This window comes from Saimiri boliviensis, chromosome 1 (assembly GCF_048565385.1).
Source record: "Saimiri boliviensis isolate mSaiBol1 chromosome 1, mSaiBol1.pri, whole genome shotgun sequence".
NCBI lineage: Eukaryota > Metazoa > Chordata > Mammalia > Primates > Cebidae > Saimiri > Saimiri boliviensis.
In genome coordinates, this window is record NC_133449.1 from 31,895,058 (window position 1) to 31,922,850 (window position 27,793).

General features: G+C 41.9%; 1 protein-coding gene across 1 annotated transcript; it reads right to left on the reverse strand.

Annotated features, from left to right (window-relative positions):
* Window positions 1–164: 164 nt before the first annotated feature.
* NLRC4 (NLR family CARD domain containing 4) lies at window positions 165–27,793 on the reverse strand. Its single transcript, XM_074394787.1, is given in 8 exon segments — window positions 165–351; window positions 679–784; window positions 17,052–17,156; window positions 17,159–17,218; window positions 18,252–18,344; window positions 19,491–19,551; window positions 19,553–19,662; window positions 27,790–27,793. Coding segments are annotated over 8 exon segments (726 nt in total).

Here is a 27,793-nt window from a genome sequence, read left to right on the forward strand (position 1 = left end):
CTGATAACCCTAGCAGGAGAGCTAAAACACAAAACTATTGCATGTATCATCTAATTAAATTTCTTTCCACTTCCTTTTTGGCATCCTTTTGCAAGATTTTTTTTAACTACCAGGCTTAGAGTAATGGGGTCCCAGAGCACTTAATGGCTTTGGTTACACTTTATTTAAGCAGTTACTAGTTTAAAAGCACCTTTAATAAGACTGAGATCATCATCATCAAATTGCCACCCAACAAGCCTAGCTTCTTGCCGAAAAGTTAACTTGGATAACACATGGCTAAGTTTTCTGACTAATGCTGCATCAGGTAGAAATTCTTTAGTACCGAAGTCAAAAAACACTAATTTGCTTAAGATTCTCAAATACAGGCGGGGCGCGGTGGCTCACGCCTGTAATCCCGGCACTTTGGGAGGCTGAGGCGGGTGGATCACGAGGTCAAGAGATCGAGACCATCCTGGTCAACATGGTGAAACCCCGTCTCTACTAAAAATACAAAAAATTAGCTGGGCGTGGTGGCGTGCACCTGTAGTCCCAGCTACTTGGGAGGCTGAGGCAAAAGGATTGCTTGAACCCAGGAGGCAGAGGTTGCAGTGAGCCAAGATTGTGCCACTGCACTCCAGCCTGGTGCCTGGTGACAGAGTGAGACTCTGTCTCAAAAAAAAAAAAAAAAAAAAAAAAAGATTCTCAAATACACTCATAAAGGAAAGCCATCCATCACTGCTCACACAATTTCCTGCCAAGTTCAACTGCTGGAAGTTTTTTAGAGGGCTCTGTTAAAAAAATGCACCTGGGTAAAGAAATAAGTATATTAGTTGGAAGAAAAACTTTTTTAAAAAAAGAGAAATAGGTTCTACTTTTATTTTACATACTTTTTTCCACTTTGAAATGGCCATGTTTGAACCAGTGCTTTGCCTCAGAAAGAAATTATTAATTCTCTATAGCTAGAGCGGTGATTATGAGTATGGTCTATTATATTTACAGATATTTTTCCTAGAGTATAAGGGAATCTGATAAAGTGATTCGTAGTGAAGTAGCAATAATATGTACATGAATTCCATTTTTTCCCTTTTCCTGATTCCTAGGAAACGGAAGCTTGCTTTAAAATTGATGTGTGAGAGATGCTGTTAAATATTAGGTACTGGTTTTCGAAACTCGAGTCAATCTTTGGCAATATGAGGTCGTTTCCTCTTCTGAAGATGAAAATGCTACCTAACTGTTGTTTCTTTGGGTATGTTCCTAACTGTAAACTTGAGTAAGTGAGCCTCCTTTAGTATCTAAAGATTTGGGTGTTTTTGTTTATCTATTTGTTTAAACCCTCCCTAACCTCTTCAGGAAGTTCCTCCATTCCTTACAAAATAGGGCACCTAAAGTATTTCCTACAGAGGGTAGGTGGATATCCTGTCTTTCTGATATACAAAGAATGTATACACATACATATATATGCGTCTGTGTGTGTCTGTGTGTGTGTGTGTGTGTACACACAAAGAATTTAGTGTTCATTCTTTGTCCCATGTTACCAGTTTAGGTGGTACTGGAAATTAAGTGAGTCTTGCAATAAGAAAGAATACCTTTCAGGTCATGTGCCATCATTCAGATTGGCCAATATACAACATTAGGATTTCACAAAGCTAGCTCCATGTTAATTATGCATATTAAACTGTGCAAAGCATTAGCCCTACCCACCTTCCTGACCTTTTCTGGATGACTAAGTTTGCCTTGAAATACAGAGTGGACAGTCAGGCAGACTGGACAAGGAAACTCTATTACTTACATGTTTATACTCCAGAGTATCACACACAAATTGCAGAAGATGTAAGCCTGAGGCCGGACGCGGTGGCTCACACCTGTAATCCCAGCACTTTGGGAGGCCAAGGCAGGTGGATCACGAGGTCAAGAGGTCGAGACCATTCTGGTCAACATGGTGAAACCCTGTCTCTACTAAAAATACAAAACTTAGCTGGGCATGGTGGCACACGCCTGTAGTCCCAGCTACTCAGGAGGCTGAGGCAGGAGAATTGCTTGAACCCAGGAGGCGGAGGTTGCAGTGAGCTGAGATCGCGCCATTGCCTCCAGCCTGGGTAACAAGAGCGAAACTCCGACTCAAAAAAAAAACAAAAAGAAGAAGATGTAATTCTGGCTTATCAATCCACATTACTCAGCTCATCTGAGCTGATCTTAGTTTTAGTGTACCTCATCCAACTTTGGAGGTTTAATTTGTTTTATATTAAACTTGTGTTTCTTGGGAGATGTATAATATTAGATAATGTTCTAGAAACTGACTCTTATGGCAATGAGGATCCATGATTCAGTTTGGATTCCAAGTAGGAAAAGAGGTTTTAAAAGTCCCTTTCCATTGTCTCAGGGAGGAGACCACTAAAGAGTTTGTTAAAGAAAGGTTCAGTGCTGTACAATCTTAATGTTAACAAGCAAAGATTAAAAGCTATCTGCTAACAGTAATGAGGGCTTGATGACAGAAATGGGCAGTCTTGTCTGACCAGCTTACATGGGCGAGGTCAACCTCATTATGCACTGAAACTGTATCCTTACCCACTTTTAGTAAGGGTGTTTACCAGCTACCTAGTGAGGAGGTCTGTGAGTTTGGTGTCTGATGTCACTGCATGGCCTTGTGTAGTTTGTTCAGTGCAACTAAGTACATTCTAGAGTGTGTCTTTAGTCAATGTCAGCCAATGCTTTCATCACTATCATAAGGTCATGAGTTTGAAAGCTCTTCAGGTTCTTGTTTACAGATACCTGAAATGATTGACTCTGCCTGACTGGTCAAGATGCTAGCAGCTGAAGGGGGCAAAACCAGGTAAGGAGACAATTCACTGTGTTCTGACTTCATGTCTCATACCCATGTCAGTGTCACTAACACCATCTTTGGGCCTTCTTTTCCGGCTTGTATTTATTTGAAAAGTGAGACAGACTGCTAATTGTTCCCAAACCTGTCTCCCCTTATTCTATAGTTATAGAGTTTTATTTGGGCATATGGCCACTCATATCCCAGCCTCCCTTGCTATTAGATGGGGCTAAACTTTTGCCAAGGAAGTATAGGCAGAAGTGATGTGTGCAACTTCCACATCACTTTTCCAATTTCCCCCCTTCTGCTAGGTTGAAATGCTCACAGGGCAGTGACCTAGCTATGGCCATGAAGTCAAAAATAATCCTTTATTCAGAGGAGTAAAAAAAAAAAAGTTGATGTCTGGGTCTAAAAGGCTGCACAGAGCAAAGTCACCCCACCTTCCTGGACTGCTAATTTCTGGACTGTTACATAAGAGAGAATCAAGTTCTACCTTCTGTAAGCCACGGTATAGTTGGGTCTCTGTTATTGCAGGTTAGCCTGTGCCCAGCCCAACTAGTACATAGGTCCTTGTGTTCCCCTCCCTTCCTACTCCTCTATTTCTTGAAGGGGTGGCTTTCTGCCTGCTCTCTTATATCTATGTTTGTTTCCTTTCTGCCTTTGCCCCTTCTCCATATGCTTCCCAGCATGATATGCACTCAAGTCAAAATGCTGGTTGCCAGTTGTGTCTATTTAAGGCTCCTTCCCCAAAGATCAAATTTGTTTCTCCTTCTCAGCTAGAAGAACATATTTTCACCACCTAAAAGGAATTTAAGAAGAATTTAAAGCCCATTCCACCATCAGAGAGTGAGCAGTTTATACTGGTTATCTACTAAGGCATAATCTTAACATCATCAATTGAAGAGAGTTTCTTAGATAATTATTAGAATGTGTGCAAGTGCAGGAACCAAGAACAAAAAACATTTGTCATAACCTAAGGGCATGCCTTTTGTTCATTTAATCTGCAGTGCTTATGAGGAGCAGACTAGACCTGAGAAACGGAATCCATGACATTTATAGAGCCATAGGCTGTATGTGAGCTGTGGAGAGTGCAAATGCCTTGATTGGAATTCCAAGAAAAATCTCAAATGCTCTGGGTAGAAGAGTTCTGATTCTTGGGGGTTCCTGTATCCCAAACACAACTCTTGTTTGTATTGTCCTGTAGTTCACCTGAACCAGCACCAGAGCTCTCACCATTATATTCATTCAGCAACGTTTCTTAGTGCTACTTTGTGCTGCAGATTATGCTGGGTGCTGGAGGTATGTGCAAATGACAGATGTGGTCCCTGTCTCATTGGGCTTATGAAATAGTGTGAAGACATATGTTATCAAGTAATTAGATGGGCGGTGGGGTCTATGGGTAGGTCAGGGTACCCTGGAAGCACACAAAAGCAATAGGCTTTCCCACTCACTTTGTTCCCAGAACACTGCACTGGGGCTTAAATGCTTAAGGAAGAAGACTAGAGGATTCTTCTTAGGAGAATGGAACTGCCCCCAAGAAAAGGCCCTACAAAGAAGGGGCCATTTTGCTTGCCTAATCACCCCCTAGTAAAGCTAGCCTGTCAAAAAGTCATCCCCTCCTTCAGATACACAGAACTTCCTAACATCTTGTGTCTGACTCTCAAATGTGAAGAGGACAGTACAGGATTACCAGACATTTGAGAACAGCCTCCAACAAAGAAGACAGAGACTAAAAGCCAAACAACTCCCAAAGAAATGAGGCACCATAGAAAACAAGAAAAAGCAAACTTCTAAGTTTTCTAGAGATCCTAAGTTTTTCAATAGACTGCATCTACTCAACAACAAAAAGATGCTATGAAGTTTTGGAAAATAAAAATAAGATAGCAGTATCTATACTGCAGAAAGATTGGGCCCAGGATTTAACACAGAGCTTCTAGAACATGAATAGGATCTGTGATGGCTTTTTTGTCACCCAGGGTGGAGTGCAGTGGTGTGATCTCAGTTCATTGCATCCTCCACCCTCCTGGCTCAAGTGATGCTCCCAACTCAGCCTCCCATGTAGCTGGGATTATAAGTATGTGCACTATGCCCAGCTAATTTTCATATTTTTAGTAGAGATGGGCTTTCACCATGTTGGCCAGACTGGATTTGAACTCCTGACCTCAAGTGATCCACCCATCTCAGCCTCCCAAAGGGCTGAGATTACAGGCATGCGCTCTCTTTTTGAGAACAGGCTGGATAATGGAGTTCAGCATTTTGGGAGGCCAAAGTGGGTAGATCACTTGAGGTCAAGAGTTGGAGACCAGCCTGGCCAACATGGTGAAACCCCATCTCTACTAAAAATAACGAAAATTAGCTGGTGTTGCAGCATGCACCTATAATCCCAGCTACTTGGGAGGCTGAGGCAGGAGAATCACTTGAACCCGGGAAGCGTAGGTTGCAGTGAACCAAGATCACGCCACTGCACTCCAGCCTAGAAGACAGAGGGAGAATCCATCTCAAAAAACCAAACAACAAAACAGGTGAAATAGGCAACTGAGCTAGTAATGATGTTTATGTTGTAGTCTCAGATTGCTGATAGACAAGAAACAAAATTATGGGAGACAAGAGCAAAACATGCTAAAACTTGGAGATTGAATACAATCTCTGAGGAAGAGGAGCAGACAGCCTAGGACCAAGTTTTAAGGAAAACTAGGAGCATTTAATATCTGGGTAGAGGAATTGCCATTGAAAAGAAGACTAAGAAGTAGCCAAGGTGACATGGAGGTCAAGAGAATGTTTTGAAAAGAAGGGAGTGCTTCGTGTGGACTCCTACAGAGAAATCAAATAAATAACACTTCTGAAAGTGTCTATTGAAATTCAGCCACATGCAGGGGTGTGGAGAGTCAAATGCAATGAGTAGGAAGTAGCAGATGGTCAGGAAGCAGAGATGTCATAAGGGTACCTAAAATTTGTTTTAGAGCTTTTACCTTGAAGGAGAGGAGAGAGAGAGTGATAACCAAAGGAGGAAGATAGGACTCAGGGAGAGTTTTATTTAAAATGGAAGAGATTTGAGCAACTTTAAAAACTGACATAAGGGAGCTAATAGCGAGGCACAATCAATAAAATGATGTCCCTGACCTAGACTGAGGGTGCGACTGGCACCTCGAGTACTGCTAAAGCACTGTGCTTAGGTAGGAGAAGAGAGACCTACTTATAAGCCCTACAGGATAAAAAGAGAAAAAATAACAATTACATCCTCTGTGAAACCGGAGATGCAGAGGACTAAGGAGAAAAAAGTGTGTATAATTTACAGACAGCGTTGAATATAGAAGCACAGTAAGACTGCCAGGAAATGTTGAGAGAGATTACATTTATTCATTGTTGTTTCCCCCCCCCCCCATTGGAGAGTTTGAGTAGAAGAGTTTTATTTTTATTTTATTTATTTATTTATTTATTTATTTATTTTTAATTGCATTTTAGGTTTTGGGGTACATGTGATGAACATGCAAGATTGTTGCATAGGTACACACATGGCAGTGTGGTTTGCTGCCTTCCGTCTCCTCACCTGTATCTGTCATTTCTCCCCATGCTATCTCTTCCCACCTCCCCACCCCCCGCCCCTCCCCCATTTCCCCCCAACGGACCCCAGTGTGTAGTGCTCCCCTCCCTGTGTCCATGTGTTCTCATTGTTCAACACCCGCCTATGAGTGAGAATATATGGTGTTTGATTTTCTGCTCTTCTGTCAGTTTGCTGAGAATGATGGTTTCCAGGTTCATCCATGTCCCTACAAAGGACGTGAACTCATCGTTTTTGATGGCTGCGTAATATTCCATGGTGTATATGTACCACATTTTCCCTATCCAGTCTATCATCGTTGGGCATTTGGGTTGGTTCCAGGTCTTTGCTATTGTAAACAGTGCTGCAATGAACATTCGTGTGCACGTGTCCTTGTAGTAGAATGATTTATAATCCTTTGGATATATACCCAGTAATGGGATTGCTGGGTCAAATGGGATTTCTATTTTTAGGTCCTTGAGGAATCGCCACACTATCTTCCACAATGGTTGAATTAATTTACATTCCCACCAACAGTGTAAAAGTGTTCCTATTTCTCCACATCCTCTCCAGCATCTGTTGTTTCCCGATTTTTTAATGATTGCCATTCTAACTGGTGTGAGATGGTATCTCAATGTGGTTTTGATTTGCATTTCTCTGATGACCAGTGATGATGAGCATTTTTTCATATGTTTGTTGGCCTCCTGTATGTCTTCTTTTGTAAAGTATCTGTTGATATCCTTCGCCCATTTTTGAATGGGCTTGTTTGTTTTTTTTCTTGTAGATTTGCTTTAGTTCTTTGTAAATTCTGGATATCAGCCCCTTGTCAGATGGGTAGGCTACAAAAATTTTTTCCCATTCTATTGGTTGCCGATTCACTCTACTGACTGTTTCTTTTGCCATGCAGAAGCTGTGGAGTTTGATTAGGTCCCATTTGTCTATTTTGGCTTTTGTTGCCATTGCTTTTGGCGTTTTGGTCATGAAGTCCTTGCCTACACCTATGTCCTGAATGGTTTTGCCTAGATTTTCTTCTAAGGTTTTTATGGTATTAGGTCTGATGTTTAAGTCTTTAATCCATCTGGAGTTAATTTTGGTGTAAGGTGTCAGGAAGGGGTCCTGTTTCTGCTTTCTGCACATGGCTAGCCAGTTTTCCCAACACCATTTATTAAACAGGGAGTCCTTTCCCCATTGCTTGTTTTTGTGAGGTTTGTCGAAGATCAGATGGTTGTGGGTATGTTGTATTTCCTCTGAGACCTCTGTTCTGTTCCATTGGTCTATATCTCTGTTTTGGTACCAGTACCATGCTGTTTTGATTACTGTAGCCTTGTAGTATAGTTTGAAGTCCAGTAGTGTGATGCCTCCTGCTTTGTTCTTTTTGCTTAGAATTGACTTGGCTATGCAGGCTCTCTTTTGGTTCCATATGATGTTTAAGGTGTTTTTTTCCAGTTCTGTGAAGAAGGTCATTGGTAGCTTGATGGGAATAGCGTTGAATCTGTAAATTACTTTGGGCAGTATGGCCATTTTCACGATGTTGATTCTTCCTAACCATGAACATGGAATGTTTCTCCATCTGTTTGTGTCCTCTCTTATTTCGTTGAGCAATGGCTTGTAGTTCTCCTTGAAGAGGTCCTTTACGTTCCTTGTTAGTTGTATTCCTAGGTACTTTATTCTCTTTGTAGCAATTGTGAATGGCAGTTCGTTCTTGATTTGGCTCTCTTCAAGTCTATTACTGGTGTATAGGAATGCTTGTGATTTTTGCACGTTGATTTTGTATCCTGTGACATTGCTGAAGTTGTTTATCAGTTTCAGGAGATTTTGGACTGAGATGATGGGGTCTTCCAGATATACAATCATGTCATCTGCAAATAGAGACAATTTGATTTCCTCCTTTCCAATTTGGATACCCTTTATTTCTTTTTCTTGCCTGATTGCTCTGGCTAGAACTTCCAGTACTATATTGAATAGGAGTGGTGAGAGAGGGCATCCTTGTCTAGTGCCAGATTTCAAAGGGAATGCTTCCAGTTTTTGCCCATTCAGTATGATATTGGCTGTTGGTTTGTCGTAAATAGCTTTTTTGTTTTGAGATACGTTCCGTCAATACCTAGTTTATTGAGGGTTTTTAGCATAAAGCGTTGTTGAATTTTGTCAAAAGCCTTCTCTGCATCAATTGAGATAATCATGTGGTTTTTGTCTTTGGTTCTGTTTATGTGGTGAATTACGTTTATGGACTTGCGTATGTTGAACCAGCCTTGCATCCCCGGGATGAATCCTACTTGATCATGGTGGATGAGCTTTTTGATATGCTGTTGCAATCGGTTTGCCAGTATTTTATTGAAGATTTTTGCATCTATGTTCATCATGGATATTGGCCTGAAATTTTCTTTTCTTGTTGAGTCTCTGCCGGGTTTTGGTATCAGGATGATGTTTGTCTCGTAAAATGATTTGGGAAGGATTCCCTCTTTTTGGATTGTCTGGAATAGTTTCAGAAGGAATGGTATCAGCTCCTCTTTGTATGTCTGGTAGAATTCAGCTGTGAACCCATCTGGACCTGGGCTTTTTTTGGGTGGTAGGCTCTTTATTGCTGCCTCGACTTCAGACCATGTTATTGGTCTATTCAGGGTTTCGGCTTCTTCCAGGTTTAGGCTTGGGAGGTTGCAGGTGTCCAGGAATTTATCCATTTCTTCCAGGTTTACTAGTTTATGTGCATAGAGTTGTTTGTAATAATCTCTGATGATGGTTTGGATTTCTGTGGAATCTGTGGTGATATCCCCTTTATCGTTTTGTATTGCATCAATTTGGTTATTCTCTCTTTTCTTTTTTATTAATCTGGCTAGTGGTCTGTCTATTTTGTTGATCTTTTCAAAAAACCAGCTCCTGGATTTATTGATTTTTTGAAGAGTTTTTTGTGTCTCTATTTCCTTCAGTTCTGCTCTGATCTTAGTTATTTCCTGTCTTCTGCTAGGTTTTGAGTTTTTTTGATCTTGCTCCTCTAGCTCTTTCAATTTTGATGATAGGGTGTCAATTTTAGATCTCTCCTTTCTTCTCATGTGGGCACTCATTGCTATATATTTTCCTCTAGAGACTGCTTTAAATGTGTCCCAGAGATTCTGGTATGTTGTGTCTTCGTTCTCATTGGTTTCGAAGAACATCTTTATTTCTGCCTTCATTTCATTGTTTATCCAGTCAACATTCAAGAGCAAGTTGTTCAGTTTCCATGAAGCTGTGCGGTTCTGAGTTAGTTTCTGCATTCTGAGTTCTAACTCAATTGCACTGTGGTCTGAGAGACTGTTTGTTATGATTTCTGTTCTTTTGCATTTGCTGAGGAGTGATTTATTGCCAATTATGTGGTCAATTTTAGAGTAGGTGTGATGGGGTGCTGAGAAGAATGTATATTCTGTGGATTTGGGGTGGAGAGTTCTGTAAATGTCTATTAGGTTTGCTTGTTCCAGGTCTGTATTCAGGTCCTGGATATCCTTGTTGATTTTCTGTCTGGTTGATCTGTCTAATATTGACAATGGGGTGTTAAAGTCTCCCACTATTATTGTGTGGGAGTCTAAGTCTCTTTGTAAGTCATTAAGAACTTGCCTTATGTATCTGGGTGCTCCTGTATTGGGTGCATATATATTTAGGATCGTTAGCTCTTCTTGTTGCAGTGATCCTTTTACCATTATGTAATGTCCTTCTTTGTCTCTTTTGATCGTTGTTGCTTTAAAGTCTATTTTATCAGAGATGAGAATTGCAACTCCTGCCTTTTTTTGCTCTCCATTTGCTTGGTAGATCTTCCTCCATCCCTTTATTTTGAGCCTTTGTGTATCCTTGCATGTAAGATGGGTTTCCTGGATACAGCACACTGATGGGTTTTGGCTTTTTATCCAATTTGCCAGTCTGTGTCTTTTGATTGGGGCATTTAGTCCACTGACATTTAGGGATAGTATTGTTATGTGTGAATTTGATACTGTCATTTTGATGCTACCTGGCTGTTTTGTTGGTTAGTTGATGCAGATTCTTGATTGTGTTGATGCTCTTTTACCATTTGGTGTGTTTTTGGAGTGGCTGGTACTGGTTGTTCCTTTATATGTGTAGAGCCTCTTTCAGGAGTTCTTGTAGAGCAGGTTTGGTGGTGATGAAATCTCTGAGTGCTTGCTTGTTCACAAAGGATTTTATTTTTCCTTCACTTATGAAGCTTAGTTTGGCTGGATAGGAGATTCTGGGTTGAAAGTTCTTTTCTTTAAGGATGTTGAATATTGGCCCCCAATCTCTTCTGGCTTGTAGGGTTTCTGCTGAGAGATATGCTGTGAGTCTAATGGGCTTCCCTTTGTGGGTAACCCGACATTTCTCTCTGGCTGCCCTTAGCATTTTCTCTTTCATTTCAACCCTGGTGAATCTGACGATTATGTGCCTTGGGGTTGCTCTTCTTGAGGAATATCTTTGTGGTGTTCTCTGTATTTCCTGGATTTGAATATTGGTCTGCCTTGCTAGGTTAGGGAAGTTTTCCTGGATAATATCCTGAAGAGTATTTTCCAGCTTGGATTTATTCTCTTCATCACATTCAGGTACACCTATCAGACGTAGATTAGGTCTTTTCACATCGTCCCACATTTCTTGAAGATTTTGTTCATTCCTTTTTGCGCTTTTTTCTCTGTTCTTGCCTTCTCTTTTTATTTCATTGAGTTGATCTTCGACCTCTGATATCCTTTCTTCTACTTGGTCAATTCGGCTGTTGAAGCTTGTGCATGCTTCACGAAGTTCTCGTGTTGCGTTTTTCAGCTCCATCAATTCACTTATACTCTCTATGCTGTCTGTTCTCGTCAGCAGTTCGTCCAATCTTTTTTCAAGGTTCCTATTTTCTTTGCGTTCGGTTAGAACATGTTCTTTTAGCTCACTGTAGTTTCTTACTACCCACCTTCTGAAGTCTGATTCTGTCATTTCATCACCCTCCTTCTCCATCCAGTCTGGTTCCCTTGCTGGTGGGGAGTTGTGATCCCTTTTAGGAGGAGAGGTGTTCTGGTTTCGGGAGTTTTCATCCTTTTTGCACTGGTTTCTTCCCATTTTTTTGGGTTTATCCACCTGTTGTCTGTCTCTGTCCCAGGGAGTTGGAGCTTTATAAGTTTCCATTGCACTACTGCCTTTTTTGATTTTTCTTTCAGGTCGGACCTGCCCAGCTAGCAGCATGCCTAGCCACTGCCTGCCCGCAGGGGCTTTGCTGAGCTGCTGTGGGCTCCGCCCAGCTGCCCCGAGCTCTTCCCTGTAGTCCTTTTTATATGGGCGTAGTTAGAACTGTCTCGGCAATGGTGGCCCCGCCTCTGTTATGGCGGACTCTCTCTGTTGTGGCAGGTTGCCTCGGCAACGGCGGGTTGCCTCGGCAACGGCAGCCTGCCTCTGTAGTGGTGGAGAGTCTCAGTAATGGCGGAAGCCCCTCCCCCACCGAGCCCGACCGTCCGGGTTCAGCTGTGCTTGGTTTGAAGGGCTCAACCCAGAGGGTTTTCAATTACTGTTTTTGTTTTCGTTGTTGTTGGGGGTGGAGGGGTGGGACCAACCGAGCCTGATCACCTGGCTCCCTGACTCAGAGTCTTTTCTTTTAAGTTGAACGACCCCGTGTTCCGGTCGCTTGTTGAAAAGGCGCCGGGATCTCCCGTGCTGCGACTCACGGAGTCGGCTCGAACTGTGGCGCCAGCTCCTGGCGGATTTTTTTGCCTAGGAATCTCTGGCCTGACTCGCTATTTCAGATGAATGGGCAACTCTGCCGTCTCAGGGCTCTGCTCGCCAGCTAAGAGGGCTCCCAGACCAGTGGCTTTTGTACGGAGAACCGCAGCAACAGGGAGTGGTCACAGCAGCCACGCAGGCGGAATCAGCCCCACGGGGGCCAAAACAGCCGCACCGGCTGGGACTGCGACGCTGGCGACCCCTCTGCCTGGGTATCTCCTGGTCTGTGGGCAATAAGAATTCGTCTGGAAATGCGGCATCCACTCACCCTCTGCACTTTCACTGGGAGCTGAAGTCCTGAGCTGTTCTTAGGCGGCCATCTTCCCAGCATTCCCCTCATTGTTTTTTGTTTGTTTGAGACAGTTTCACTCTGTCTCCCAGGCTGGAGTGCAGTGGTGTGATCTTGGCTCACTGCAACGTCCGATTCCCAGATTTAAGCACTTCTCCCTCCTCAGCCTCCTGAGTAGCTGGGATTACAGGCACCCACCACCAGGGTCTTACTCTGTCTCCCAGGCTGGAGTGCAGTGGCACGAGCATAGCTCCCAACAACCTCAACCTCCTGGGCTTAAGAGATTCTCTCGCTCCTCAGCCTCCTAAATTGCTAGGACTACAGGCATGTGGCAATACACCCAGCTAATTTTTTTTTTAAAGCTTTTTATAAAGATGGGATCTGCCTATGTTGCTTAGGCTGTTTTGAGCCCCTGGCCTCAAGCAATCCTCCCACCCCAGCCTTACAAAACACAGGGATTATAGGTGTAAGTCAATGTGCCCAGTTCACAAATTATTTTTTTTAAAAAAAGAATTTTGGTGTTTGCAGCTGCCGCTGCGCCGCCATCACTCTCCAATGCCAGCGCTGCCTCTCGCTTGCAGAGCTCCAGCCGAAAGAGAAGGGAGGTAAGTAAGGAGGTCTCTATACCATGGCTCGTACAAAGCAGACTGCCCGCAAATCTACCGGTGGTAAAGCACCCAGGAAGCAACTGGCTACAAAAGCCGCTTGCAAGAGTGCGCCCTCTGCTGGAGGGGTGAAGAAACCTCATCGTTACAAGCCTGGTACTGTGGCACTTCATGAAATTAGACGTCCACTGAACTGATTCACAAACTTCCCTTCCAGAGTCTGGTGCAAGAAGTTGCTCAGGACTTTAAAACAGATCTGTGCTTCCAGAGCACAGCTATCGGTGCTTTGCAGGAGGCAAGTGAGGCCTATGTGGTTGGCCTTTTTGAAGACGCCAACCTTTGTGCTATTCATGCCAAACGTGTAACAATTATGCCAAAAGACATCCAGCTAGCATACCGCATACGTGCAGAGCGTGCTTAAGAATCCACTATGATGGGAAACATTTCATTCTCAAAAAAAAAAAAAATTCTCTTCTTCCTGTTACTAGTAGTTCTGAATGTTAGATAATTTTTTTTCCATGGGGTCAAAAGGTACCTAAGTATATGATTGCGAGTGGAAAAATAGGGGACAGAAATCAGGTATTGGCAGTTTTTCCATTTTCATTTGTGTGTGATTTTTTTTTTTTTTTTTTTGAGATGGAGTTTCGCTCTTGTTACCCAGGCTGGAGTGAAATGGCGCGATCTCGGCTCACCACAACCTCCGCCTCCTGGGTTCAGGCAATTCTCCTGCCTCAGCTTCCTGAGTAGCTGGGATTACAGGCACGTGCCACCATGCCCAGCTAATTTTTTTTTTGTTTTGTATTTTTTTAGTAGAGACGGGGTTTCACCATGTTGACCAGGATGGTCTCGATCTCTTGACCTCGTGATCCACTCGCCTCGGCCTCCCAAAGTGCTGGGATTACAGGCTTGAGCCACCGCGCCCGGCATGTGTGTGAATTTTTAATATAAATGCAGAGACGTAAAGCATTAATGCAAGTTAAAATGTTTCAGTGAACAAGTTTCAGCGATTCAACTTTATAATAATTATAAATAAACCTGTTAAATTTTTCTGGACAATGCCAGCATCTGGATTTTTTTAAAACAAGTAAATTTCTTATTGATGGCAAAAAAATAATAATAATAAAAATTTAAAAAAAAGAATTTTGCCAACATGGCAAAACCCCTTCTCTACTAAAAATACAAAATCAGCTGAGTGGTGGAGTGTGCCTGTAATCCCAGCTACTTGGCTGAGGCTAAGGCAGAGGCAGGAGAATCACTTGAACCCGGGAGGCAGAGGTTGCAGTGAGCCAAGATCATGCCACTGCACTCTAACCTGGGAAACAGAGTGAGACTTTGTCTCAAAAAATGAATAAAAATAAAGTCAAATTGCAAATTATTGCCCAACTCAGTTTTTATTTTGTTAAGCATATCATCTATTTCTCTGGTCTCAATGGCCAGCCTTGGTAGTGGACAAAGTAGGCAGCTACCTACTTAAAGATTTAAAGGATACTAAAAGACCTCAAACTAAAAATGCCTCCCCCACATGAATTCTAAATCTAGATATTCTCCAAGGACCTCTTTGAAAAGAGACATCTTTTCCAACTCACTTAAGGTATGAGGTTACCTAAGAGGGATTATTTATCAGCTAGCTAATTAGTCTGTCACAGAAGCCACCTGACTCAATATAACCTAAAAAAGGTCCTGAAAGAATGACACCAGGATGATATGAGTTAATGGGTTGAGGGAGTGAATAAAAGAGAAGTTAGGAATTAAAGGAAGGAAAGATCCAGAACTTGAAGCACCATTAGGGAAGGCAAACCCTTGGGCAGCCTAAGGACTTAAGTAAGCATCTCCAGGAAAGAAGGTTCTAAAAAGGGCAGCAGATAGGAGTTAATGTTTAAGGGTACAGAATTTTAGTTGTGAAAAATGAAGAAGCTCTCGAGATGGATGTTGTGATGGTGGCACAGTAATATGAATGGACTTAATGCCACAAAGCTTTTATACTTAAAACAGTTTAAATGATAAGTTTTATGTTATTAAATAATAACATAATTAGTTTATGTTATATAAACTAATTGTAAGGGAAACAAAGGTGGCTGAGGCTGTTTTCACAAGTCCTTGACTTTAGTATGATAACCTCCAAGCTGACCTTGATGAGCCTGACCTTGTATTCATGTTTCAATACACTGGATTGGACTAACTTGAGCAACCAGTGGGATATGTCAGAAATGACGAGAAGTGACCTTCCAAGGCTAGGTCATAAAAGATATTCCAGCTTCCAACTGCTTGGATCCCTTGCTCTAGGGGAAGTGGGCTGCCATGTTGTGAGGACACTCACAGCCTATAAGGCAGTCTAGTGATGAGGAACTGAGGCCTCCAGCCAACAGCAGTGTTAACTTGCCAACCATGTGAGAAGCTACCTTGGAAGGAGATCCTCCAGCAGTCCCTCTCATGAGAGAGGCCAAGCCAAAGCTAACCTGCCCTCTCCCAAATTCCTGAACCACAGAAACTGTGAGATAATTGTTATTATTTTAAGCCATTATGTTTTCAGGCTGTATGTTATATAGAAATTAAAAACTAATACAGATAGTATGAGGGCTTCTTTCATCATCTACCTGAGGTTGGTGGTGTCTTCAGTCATTTATATAGATCTATGTGTTTCTGGATAATATAAAGATATTTTGTGGCTCCATTTAGATACAGCTGCATTCACCTTTATATATTTTGAATACCCAATAAGTAACTTGAAAATATTTCCTGATATGAGGTGGAGGCATTGCTGAATTTCAGAAAGTTAAGACTGGTAAGAACTATGACTAATATAATATATCTTGACCAGGTGCAGTGGCTCATGCCTGTAATCCCAGCACTTTGGGAGGCCAAGTTGGGTGGATCACGAGGTCAGGAGTTTGAGACCAGCCTGGCCAATATAGTGAACCTTGTCTCTACTAAAAATACAAAAAATTAGCCAGGCGTGGGGGCATGCACCTGTAGTCCCAGCTACTCAGGAGTCTGAAGCAGAAGAATCGCTTGAATCCGGGAGGTGGAGGTTGCACTGAGCCAAGATCATGCCACTGAACTCCAGCCTGGGTGACAGAGCAAGACTGTCTCAAAACAAAACAAAACAAATACATCTTGTTGGATACTGTGAATGCTTTTCATTTATTCTGTAGGTAAAGTGCTTAAAACCTGAAGGAAGCCGGGCACGGTGGCTCAAGCCTGTAATCCCAGCACTTTGGGAGGCCGAGGCGGGTGGATCACGAGGTCAAGAGATCGAGACCATCCTGGTCAACACGGTGAAACCCCGTCTCTACTAAAAATACAAAAAATTAGCTGGGCATGGTGGCGCGTGCCTGTAATCCCAGCTACTCAAGAGGCTGAGGCAGGAGAATTGCCTGAACCCAGGAGGCAGAGGTTGCGGTGAGCCGAGATCGCGCCATTGCACTCCAGCCTGGGTAACAAGAGCGAAACTCCATCTCAAAAAAAAAAAAAAAAAAAAAAAACCTGAAGGAAGGCCAGTGTTCCAGTGTTTTAAGTCTTCTTACTTTAACATGAATGAACTCCTTAAACATATTTATATTAAAAAAAAAAAAAAAAAGAGGAAGCTGGTTGGGCGTGGTGGCTCACGCCTGTAATCCAAGCCCTTTGGAGGCCAAGGCAGGCAGATCACCTGAGGTTGGGAGTTCAAGACCAGCCCTACCAACATGGTGAAATCCCGTCTTAAAAAAAAAAAAAAAAAAAAAAAAAAGAGGAAGCAAAATAAAATATGGGGACAAAATACACAAAGCCAACTTAAGAACTTTTTTGAGACACAGTCTCGCTCTGTTGCCAGGTGCCAGGCTGGAGTACAGTGGCGCGATTTCAGCTCACTGCAACCTCTGCCTCCCAGGTTCAAACAATTCTTTTGCCTCAGCCTCCCGAGTAGCTGGGACTACAGGTGCTGGCCACCACGCCCAGCTAGTATTTTAGTAGAGACAGGGTTTCACCATGTTGGCCAGAATGGTCTTGATCTCCTGACCTCGTGATCTGCCCGCCTCAGCCTCCCAAAGTGCTGGGATTATAGCTGTGTGCCACCGCACTAGGCCAAGAACTTTTTAAGGGCCAAATCCTTTTTTCTTGCCTCTGTATTTGTGTACCTACCTAAAATTCTAATCTCTGTATCTTTGAGTCTCCAGTTTTTCAACCCAAGCTTGATGAGTTATGGGACCTCCTCCAAATGTCTCAACAGGCTGGTCAGGTTGCCTGCATATCACAGCCCCAGGGCAGCATCAGTGCAGTGAACTGTTCTAGCATGTTAAGCCTGTCAACTGGAAGAAACAAAGAGCACAGTTCACGGACTGGGTGATCTCAAAACTGAGGAAGAATCAAGGGATGTTGAGGAAGAATCAAGCAATGTTGAGGAAGGAATGATCTTTATATTTGGGGGCTCTGCAGCCTACTCAATCTGCAGTGAGAATCTACTTGATCTTTGGTGATTTTTATGGAAAGTATTCAAGCATGTCAAAATATGCAGAATAGTATAATGAAACCATATATACTAATCAGCCAACTTTCAAAACACTAAGTAGCCGGGCGCGGTGGCTCAAGCCTGTAATCCCAGCACTTTGGGAGGCCGAGGCGGGTGGATCACGAGGTCGAGAGATCGAGACCATCCTGGTCAACATGGTGAAACCCCGTCTCTACTAAAAATACAAAAAATTAGCTGGGCATGGTGGCGCGTGCCTGTAATCCCAGCTACTCAGGAGGCTGAGGCAGGAGAATTGCTTGAACCCAGGAGGCAGAGGTTGCGGTGAGCCGAGATCGTGCCATTGCACTCCAGCCTGAGTAACAAGAGCAAAACTCCGTCTCAAAAAAAAAAAAAAACACTAAGTCATGGGCAATCTTGCTTAATCCTAACCCAATTCCTCCTGTATTATTCTAAAGCAAATCATGGACAGTATGAATTAGTTATTTATTTTTTTTCTTTTTTTCTTTTCTTTCTTTTTTTTTTTTTTACCATATTCACATATCACTATCACACCTAAAAAATCATATCACCAATTCCTTAAGCCAATTTGTCTTGCGCATCAGCTACTCTGATAGCTGCCTCCTCAAAGGAGGAAAGCAGGTGGGATCCCGTCTCAAGTGCAGTGAGCATGTGTAAACTGATGACTTAAAAGACATGGGCCTGTGTTCCTTGAGGGTAGTTTAAAAAAGGCCTAAATGATTTTCCTAAGGAAGGTGCATATAGTAAGACACTTACGGGGATAAATGACCTCAGGGCTCAGGCTATGTATTCCGAATATGTATACCCAGTACACATATTCAAGTGTCTGATTTTGGCTGAGTTGTCGTTCTTACTCAGTTCATGTAGAGCTTCATTTTCATCTTTTCCCAGGTTATTTTCTGATAAATCAAGAATGCTCGGTTTGAACAAATTGTGAAGATTCTGAGCTGGAAAAAAAATATCCAAAATAAAAAGATTTTCAGGTAAATATAAGTGTATTTTGAAGTATCCTTAGAGTAATTCTGAGTCCTTATCTTTTCTGCTAATGGTAATGCAAACCGTAACTTACCTTGGTTGTTTTAATTATTTCCAAAGGTACTGGCATAGGTGTAACCCCCAACTCCCATGGTTATGACCAAATGTACAAATAGTCATTGGTCCTAGGTTCTGATTACTAAATTATAGGTCACATAGAGCCTAAAGCAGCATGGAATGTAGTTGTTATGCCATCATGGAAAAGTCACTTGGTCTCTCTAAGCCTCAGTGTTTTCCTCTATAGAATGAGGTAGTTGGACCAGATAAAATGTAAAGTTGCTTCAATTATAAAATGCCCTTAATCACACAGAAGAAAGAGAGGAACAACAACAAAAAAATGAAATGAGCTGGTTTTGTGTACCTCAACTTAGATGATTTTATTGACATAATAGATGTTAATAATAAAAGCATATTGTATTAGTATACAAATGGCTTCCTTATCTTTACAGACTCCCAGCACTTTTATAGTTTGACTTTAAAAGGATTATATCACCCTTTTCCAAATCTAAATTTTAAAATATGTCTGAATTACACATGTATAGTTTATCCAGAAATATGCAGTAAGCTTCCCCATAGTTGATATGCATCCCTTTGGGAACTCAGAAGACTCAACTGTCATATTAATGCACATTAACTTTCTCTTAACAGGGCAGTGGGTAGGAATTAGAGGCCTAAGAACATTTAAGAAAGTCTTTCTCTATCACTTCTCAATCATTTATTTATTCATTCATTTAAACATTTATTAGGCAGTAAATTCTATGACAGGTTGTGTGGCAAGTTTCAAGCACCTATTATTTTCTTCCTCTTCACTTTCTCTAAAAGTTATAACATGTTCAATTATTCTGAAATTCTCTCCTATTATCCATCAGTAGTTGATTTTAATTCTAATATGGGGAACATTTATTAAAAAACAATCAGCCTATTATCTAGAAGTTTTTAGAATCATTTCCAATTTTCCTTAAAATTAAATTTCCATTTCAGATTTTTAGTGAGAATTGGTATAATAGTATCACATGTTCTGTTATACTGTCCTCATTCAGTTAGTAAAAACAAGTTACCTAGGATTTTCACTGCATTTGCAGACAAGCAGCAGGAGACTAATTGGATTTCTTCAGGGTTGCCAGGGTTCACTTGACAGAGACTTGACTATGTAATCCATTCCCTCTCCAATGTCAGATAAGTGGGTCAAACGAAATAAATTAATCTTCTTCAGGTTTGTCAGACCTTCAGCTGAAAAAAGGTAGAAAGGAATGCATTAGAATATCAAGTTAATTTGATTTAAGCATAGATCAATGAACTGAAAAGAAAGCAAAGAATAATTGTGCAGAGACATTCCCATGTTCTTCCTGTAAGTTAAGGTCACTTCCTGCAGTTAACTTAACTTACAAAGAGAGCTGTTTTTCTTTCAACTCTCACTTTCCAGTCTCTTGGGCCACACAAAAATCACTTATATGGAGGTTATTCTCCTAACAGTGTGAGAAAAACTATAGTAAATTTGTAGTCTTTTTAATGGGCATCAGTGTATACTCTTATCCTAATTATTTTCACGGATGAAGGCTTCTAGGAGCACTCTCCTTTCAATCTTCTCAAAAATCTTTTTTTTTTAAATTTTTTTATTGCATTTTAGGTTTTGGGGTACATGTGAAGAACATGCAAGATTGCTGCATAGGTACACACATGGCAGTGTGATTTGCTGCCTTCCTCCCCGTCACCTATATCTGTCATTTCTCCCCATGCTATCTCTCCCCACCTCCCCACCCCCGTCCCTCCCCCATTTCCCCCCAACAGACCCCAGTGTGTAGTGCTCCCCTCCCTGTGTCCATGTGTTCTCATTGTTCAACACCCGCCTATGAGTGAGAACATGCGGTGTTTGATTTTCTGCTCTTGTGTCAGTTTGCTGAGAATGATGGTTTCCAGGTTCATCCATGTCCCTACAAAGGACACAAACTCATCGTTTTTGATGGCTGCATAATATTCCATGGTGTATATGTACCACATTTTCCCTGTCCAGTCTATCATCGATGGGCATTTGGGTTGGTTCCAGGTCTTTGCTATTGTAAACAGTGCTGCAATGAACATTCGTGTGCATGTGTCCTTATAGTAGAAAGATTTATAATCCTTTGGATATATACCCAGTAATGGGATTGCTGGGTCAAATAGGATTTCTATTTCTAGATCATTGAGGAATCGCCACACTGTCTTCCACAATGGTTGAACTAATTTACACTCCCACCAACAGTGTAAAAGTGTTCCTATTTCTCCACATCCTCTTCAGCATCTGTTGTCTCCAGATTTTTTAATGATTGCCATTCGAACTGGCGTGAGATGATATCTCAATGTAGTTTTGATTTGCATCTCTCTAATGACTAGTGATGATGAGCATTTTTTCATATGTTTGTTGGCTTCAAAATTCTTAAACAGTGGGAGGCTGAGTTCAGAGGGGTAGCATGGAGATTTGGTTCCTTGGAGTGCTTCTAGTACCACTGTCTACAGCCTCAAAAGTCTGGCCTGGGACTCATGACATGGGGCCTGCCTGATGCTTTAGAATGAAGACCACATCCACTGCAGCATATTTAACCAGAAGAAAGATTTACCTTATATCAACAGTCCAATTGGAAACATTCTAAGATATCCCTCATTCTTAGGTCTAAAGCTAATGTGGAGTTTAGGATTGATTAGGCCTCACTTTGTGTCATTAAAATATTGCCTTATCTCACAGGGTTGAGAAAGAATTTAAAATTTTTTTTTAATTGCCTTATCTTTATGGTACTCTAGCCTACAGGAAAGAAATATATGATTTTAATGGCCAGGCACCGTGGTTCGCACATGTAATCTCAGCACTTTAGGAGGCCAAGGCGGGCAGATCACCTTAGGTCAGGAGTTTGACCAGCCTGGCCAACATGGCGAAACCCCATCTCTAGTAAAAATACAAACATTAGCTGGGCATGGTGGCACATACCATACCTGTAATCTCAGCTACTTGAGAGGCTGAGAGGCATTAGAATCACCTGAACTCAGGAGGCAGAGGTTGCAGTGAGCCAAGATCACACTACTGTACTCCAGCCTGGGTGACAGAGATTCTGTCTCAAAAAAAATATATGATTTTAATAATGTCAATCTTACAGAGCTTTTGGGAAGATTGCAGATAATGTAACATATTTAATGTGGTACTTGGCACATTAAATATGTTACATTATCTGCAACCAAGTACTCAATAAATGTTCATTGTTGTCATGGGAGTACATACAGGTTAGAGGTTATGAGCATGAACTTTGCAGTCAGTTCCTGGATCCCCTACTTAATAATTACAAACTTGGGCAAGTTATCCAATCTTTTAGCTGAAGCTTTAGGGATCATTATACCTATGTACTAGGACTGTTGTGGGGATTCAACGGAATGAGGTTTATAAAATTGCCTAGGCTAGTGTCTAATCTATTGCACAGTAACTCTTTAATAAAGAGTAAATTATTACTAATATAATTAGACTGATATAGTCAAGTTCATATTTTGATTTCTTTTTTTTGGAGACGGAGTTTCGCTCTTGTTGCCCAGGCTGGAGTGCAATGGCGCGATCTCGGCTCACCGCAACATCTGCCTCCTGGGTTCAGGCAATTCTCCTGCCTCAGCCTCCTGAGTAGCTGGGATTACAGGCACACGCCACCACGCCCAGCTAATTTTTTGTATTTTTAGTAGAGACGGGGTTTCACCATGTTGACCAGGATAGTCTCGATCTCTTGACCTCTTGATCCACTTGCCTCGGCCTCCCAAAGTGCTGGGATTACAGGCTTGAGCCACCGCGCCCGGCCCAGACATTTTGATTTCTTAATAGCAAAACCAGACTGTCCTCAAGAGGTATGTTTTGACCTCTTTCTACCAGTTGGTAAGATCTTGAGCAAGGTAATAAGCCATTTTAGGTTCCAGTGACGTTTTCTGTCAAATGAATGAGTTGAATTAGATGCTCTCTTCCAGCTCTGATTTTCTGTGTAATTTATACACATGCAATAAGTGTTTATTGAACACTGAATTAATTTGAGTATTCTCACATAGGCCATATAAGGAAAAAGAAGTCAGCCACCATGTTTCATTTTTGTTTTTGTTTTTGTTTCAAGATGTTTCTATCACCTAGGCTGGAGTGCAGTGGAGCAATCTTGGCTCACTGCAAACTCTTCCTCCTGGGTTCAAGTGATTCTCCTGCCTCAGCCTCCCGAGTAGCTGGGATTACAGGTGTGTACCACCATGCTTGATAATTTTTGTATTTTTAGTAGAGATGGGGTTTCACCATGTTAGCCAGGCTGGTCTCGAACTCCTGAACTCAGCGGATCTGCCAGCCTTGACCTCTCAGAGTGCTGGAATTACAGGTGTGAGTCACCATGCCCAGGCTTCAGCCATGTCATGATTATAGGATAGAGTTGTCTTTTGACAAGAAGCAGGATAAGAAATAACAAGGTGGCTGGGTGTGGTGGCTCATGCTTATAATCCCAGCACTTCGGGAGGCCGAGGCGGGTGGATCACAAGGTGAAGAGATCGAGACCATCCTAGTCAACATGGTGAAACCCCGTCTCTACTAAAAATACAAAAATTAGCTGGGCATGGTGGCGCAAGCCTGTAGTCCCAGCTACTCAGGAGGCTGAGGCAGGAGAACTGCTTGAACCCAGGAGGCGGAGGTTGCGGTGAGCCGAGATCACACCATTGCACTCCAGCCTGGGTAACAAGAGTGAAACTCCTCAAAAAAAAAAAAAAAAAAAATTAGTCAGTGTTTGTAAGGGGGATGAGAGTAGGGAAAGAGATACTCCTATATTTGGTCAGTGGAGGCATAACTTGTTGCTACCTCTTGCAGGACAAGTTAGCAATATGTATTTAAAAGCTTGGGACATTTATTCCTCAGTTATTTCTCTTTAAAACTTTTATCCTAAGAAAATACATGTTACTGTTTTAAAAGGTATAACAACAAGGTTGTTCATCATGGTACTCTCTATGATCATGAAAATTTGGAAAGAAAATGTCTAAAGATGAAGAGTTTGCTTTTATAAAAACTGTAATATAGGCCAGGCGTGGTGGCTCAAGCCTGTAATCCCAGCACTTTGGGAGGCCGAGGCGGGTGGATCACGAGGTCAAGAGATCAAGACCATCCTGGTCAACATGGTGAAACCCTGTCTCTACTAAAAATACTAAAAAAAAAAAAAAAATTAGCTGGGCATGGTGGCGTGTGCCTGTAATCCCAGCTACTCAGGAGGCTGAGGCAGGAGAATTGCCTGAACCCAGGAGGCGGAGGTTGCGGTGAGCCGAGATCGCGCCATTGCACTCCAGCCTGGGCAACAAGAGCGAAACTCTGTCTCAAAAAAAAAACAAAAAACAAAAAACAAAAAAAAACTATAATATAATCCATTAAACAAAAGGCAACATTCAAAATGTGGTAGAAAAAAATGTGATGTTGATCTTAAGAGTCTGTTAAAGAGAAGAAAAATAGATGGTGACATTAGAAAATGCTAATGTTGCCGGGCACAGTGGCTCACACCTGTAATCCCAGCATTTTGGGAGGCCAAGGTGGGCAGATCATTTGAGGTCAGGAGTTTGAGACCAGCATGTTTAACATAGTGAAACCTCATCTCTACTAAAAATACAAAAATTAGCTGCATATTGTGGCATGTGCCTGTAATCCCAGCTACTCAGGAGGCTGAGGCAGGAGAATTGCTTGAAACTGGGAGGCGGAGGTTACAGTGAGCCGAGGTCGTGCCACTGCACTCCAGCCTGGGCAACAGAACTAGACTCCATCTGGAGACAGGGGGAAGAAATTGTTAATGTTATAAAACAATGTCTATGAAAGAATATATTTTATGTATAAAATGCTTAGAAAATGGATTGTAAGGATTTATACCAAGATGGTAACAGTGGTTAATTCTACAGGTAATATAATAGGGTGATTTTTTTTTTTTTACAATAAGTATGTATCAATTCTAAGATAAGAAAAGGTTATAGGCCAGGAATGGTGGCTCACCCCTGTAATCCAAGTACTTTGGGAGGCTGAGGTGAGCAGATCACCTGAGGTCAGGAGTTCAACATGGTGAAACCCCGTCTCTACTAAAAATACAAAATTAGCTGGGCATGGTGGTGCATGCCAGTAATCCCAGCTACTTGAGAGGCTGAGGCAGGAGAATTGCTTGAACCCAGGAGGTGGAGGTTCCAGTGAACTGAGATCGTGTCATTGCATTCCAGCCTGGACAACTAGAGCGAAACTCCATCTCAAAAAATAAAAAAGAAAGAAAAATAAGAAAAAGTTACAAACATAAAAACAAAACAAAACAAGCAGTGGGTTTCCCACTTAGGTTTGAGCCATTTCAATGATCATAGTTAAAGTTGCTTAGTATGAGTAAACTAGCCCACTTAAACAATATTTACAACATGAAAGTGAGATTGGCAAAATAAATATAGCATATGTACCACTCCTTGAAAGTCAACAAACCCATTATTTAAAGAACCAAACAGTACATGAATTCCTGAAACAAGATTCCAGAAACAAGAATCATGGTCTGAAAATATTCTGAGCTTCCCGAAGTCTGGACTGAAAAAATGGAGACCTAAAATGAGGATATATTCTCAGTAACAGAGCGGTTAATGAGAATGAAGCAGCACCAGCATAAGTACATCAGAAACCGCTCTTTGGCTGGGTGCAGTGGCTCAAGCCTGTAATCTAGCACTTTGGGAGGCCAAGGTGGCAGATCACCTGAGGTCAGAAGTTCGACACCAGCCTAGCCAACATGGTGAAACCCCTTTCTACTAAAAATACAAAAATTAGCTGGGCATGGTGGCACATGCCTATAGTCAGTTACTTGGGAGGCTGAGGCAGGAGAATCACTTCTACCTGGGAGGCAGAGGATGCACTGAGCTGAGATCATGCCACTACACTTCAGCCCAGGTGACGGGGAGACTCCGTCTCAAAAAAACAAAACAAAACAAAACAAAACTGCTCTTTTACTTTTTGTTGTGACTACTGCAAGTTAATTGCTAAGATGTCAAATTCAGTTGATAACCAGAGCTGTATAAAGTGACCCAGTAATTTGTGCAGAGGCAAAATAAACAAGAAAAACCAACCCACAAAACAAAGCAAAACAAAATGAGGCCTTAAAGAGGGGAATAATGAACTCTGAAGAGTAGCAAAAAGACAATGAGGTTTCATAGCATTGTGGTTGAGACTCTGGAATCAGATTACTGGGCTTCATGTGCTGGTTCTACCACTTAGTATCTCCTATATCTTTGGCAAGTGACTAACTTTTTTTTCTGCTTCATGCTCCTTATTTGTAAAGTGGGAAAATAATAGTACCTACCTCATTAAGTTTTCATGAGGATTAAATCAATTAATGTTAACCATTTACCACAATGCCTGGCACATAGTAAGTACCATGGAAGTATTAGCTGTAAGCATTGTGTGTTACTATTAATCTTATATATCTCATTGGAGTTTCAGAAAGAGGGGAGACAGAAAACAGAGTAGCAGAAAGGCTGGAAGAGATAATAATTAAAAATTTAAAGAACGAAAGAAAGACAACCACCTTGAGGTTCAGGTTACCCAACTAATTTGAAGCAGTACAAACAAAAATAAAATCATACCACACTTATGTCGGTATCCACACCCGGCACATAGAAAGGCAAAGACATTAAAAGTAACCAAAGAAAACACAACAACAACAAACAAACAAACAAACAAAAAGTAACCAAAGAAGACTGGGCGTGATGGGTCACGCCTGTAATCTCAACACTTTGGGAGGATCACTTGAGGACAGGAGTTCAAGACCAGCCTGGCCAACGTGCCAAAATCCTGTCTCTACTAAAAATACAAAAATTAGTCAGACATGGTGGCAAACGCTTGTAATCTCAGCTATTCAGGAGGGTAAGGCTCAAGAACAGCTTGAACTCCAGAGGCAGAGGTTGCAGTGAGCTGAGATTGAGCCACTGTGAGACAGAGTGAGACTCTGTCTCAAAAAAAAAAAAAAAGAAAAGTTAATTATAACTGATAAGAAAATAAAAATAGAGGATATAACTTCCAAACTAGTAAAAGGAAAAAATAAAATGAGAAAAAATAATTGCTGTAAAGAAATAAGAAAACAAAACAAAATTTAATTTAAAAGGCAGAACAAGCTGGGTGCAGTGGCTCATGCCTGTAATCCCAGCACTTTGGTAGACAGAGGCGGGCGGAGCACAAGGTCAAGAGATTGAAACTATTGTGGCTAACAGTGAAACCCTGACTCTACTAAAAATACAAAAATTAGCTGGGTGTGGTGGTGAGCACCTGTGGTCCAAACTACTCAGGAGGCTGAGACAGGAGAATACCTTGAACCCAAGAGGCAGAGGTTGCGACGAGCCGAGATCACGCCACTGCACTCCAGTCTGGGCAACAGAGTAAGCCTCGGTCTCAAAAAAAAAAAAAAAAAAAAAAAAGCCGGGCGCGGTGGCTCAAGCCTGTAATCCCAGCACTTTGGGAGGCTGAGGCGGGTGGATCATGAGGTCGAGAGATCAAGACCATCCTGGTCAACATGGTGAAACCCCGTCTCTACTAAAAATACAAAAAATTAGCTGGGCATGGTGGCTCGTGCCTGTAATCCCAGCTACTCAGGAGGCTGAGGCAGGAGAATTGCCTGAACCCAGGAGGCGGAGGTTGCGGTGAGCCGAGATCGCGCCATTGCACTCCAGTCTGGGTAACAAGAGCGAAACTCTGCCTAAAAAAAAAAAAAAAAAAAAAAAAAAAAGAAGAAGAAGATTAAAAAAAGAAAAAAGAACAATAAAATGTTCTTTACAAAACAACATCTAGGCCGGGCACGGTGGCTCAAGCTTGTAATCCCAGCACTTTGGGAGGCCGAGGTGGGTGGATCACGAGGTCGAGAGATCGAGACCATCCTGGTCAACATGGTGAAACCCCGTCTCTACTAAAAATACAAAAAATTAGCTGGGCATGGTGGCACGTGCCTGTAATCCCAGCTACTCAGGAGGCTGAGGCAGGAGAATTGCCTGAACCCAGGAGGCGGAGGTTGCGGTGAGCTGAGATCGCGCCATTGCACTCCAGCCTGGGTAACAAGAGCAAAACTCCGTCTCAAAAAAACAAAAACAAACAAACAAACAAAAAAAACAAAAAACAAAATAAAAAGAAAACATCTAGACTATAACGATATGGAAAGGTTAACATAAAAAGATGAGCAGATGGGAAAGATGTTCTCCTTTTCCTAATCATTCTATTTAAAATTGCAATTCATGCCTTCCCCTTGCTGGCCAATACGTCCTAGATTGCCCCTTAAATGTTGGTGTTGCTGAGAGTTTCATTGTTGGCACTTTTCTCTCACTCAGCACACTCTTCCTGGGCAATCTCACCCAT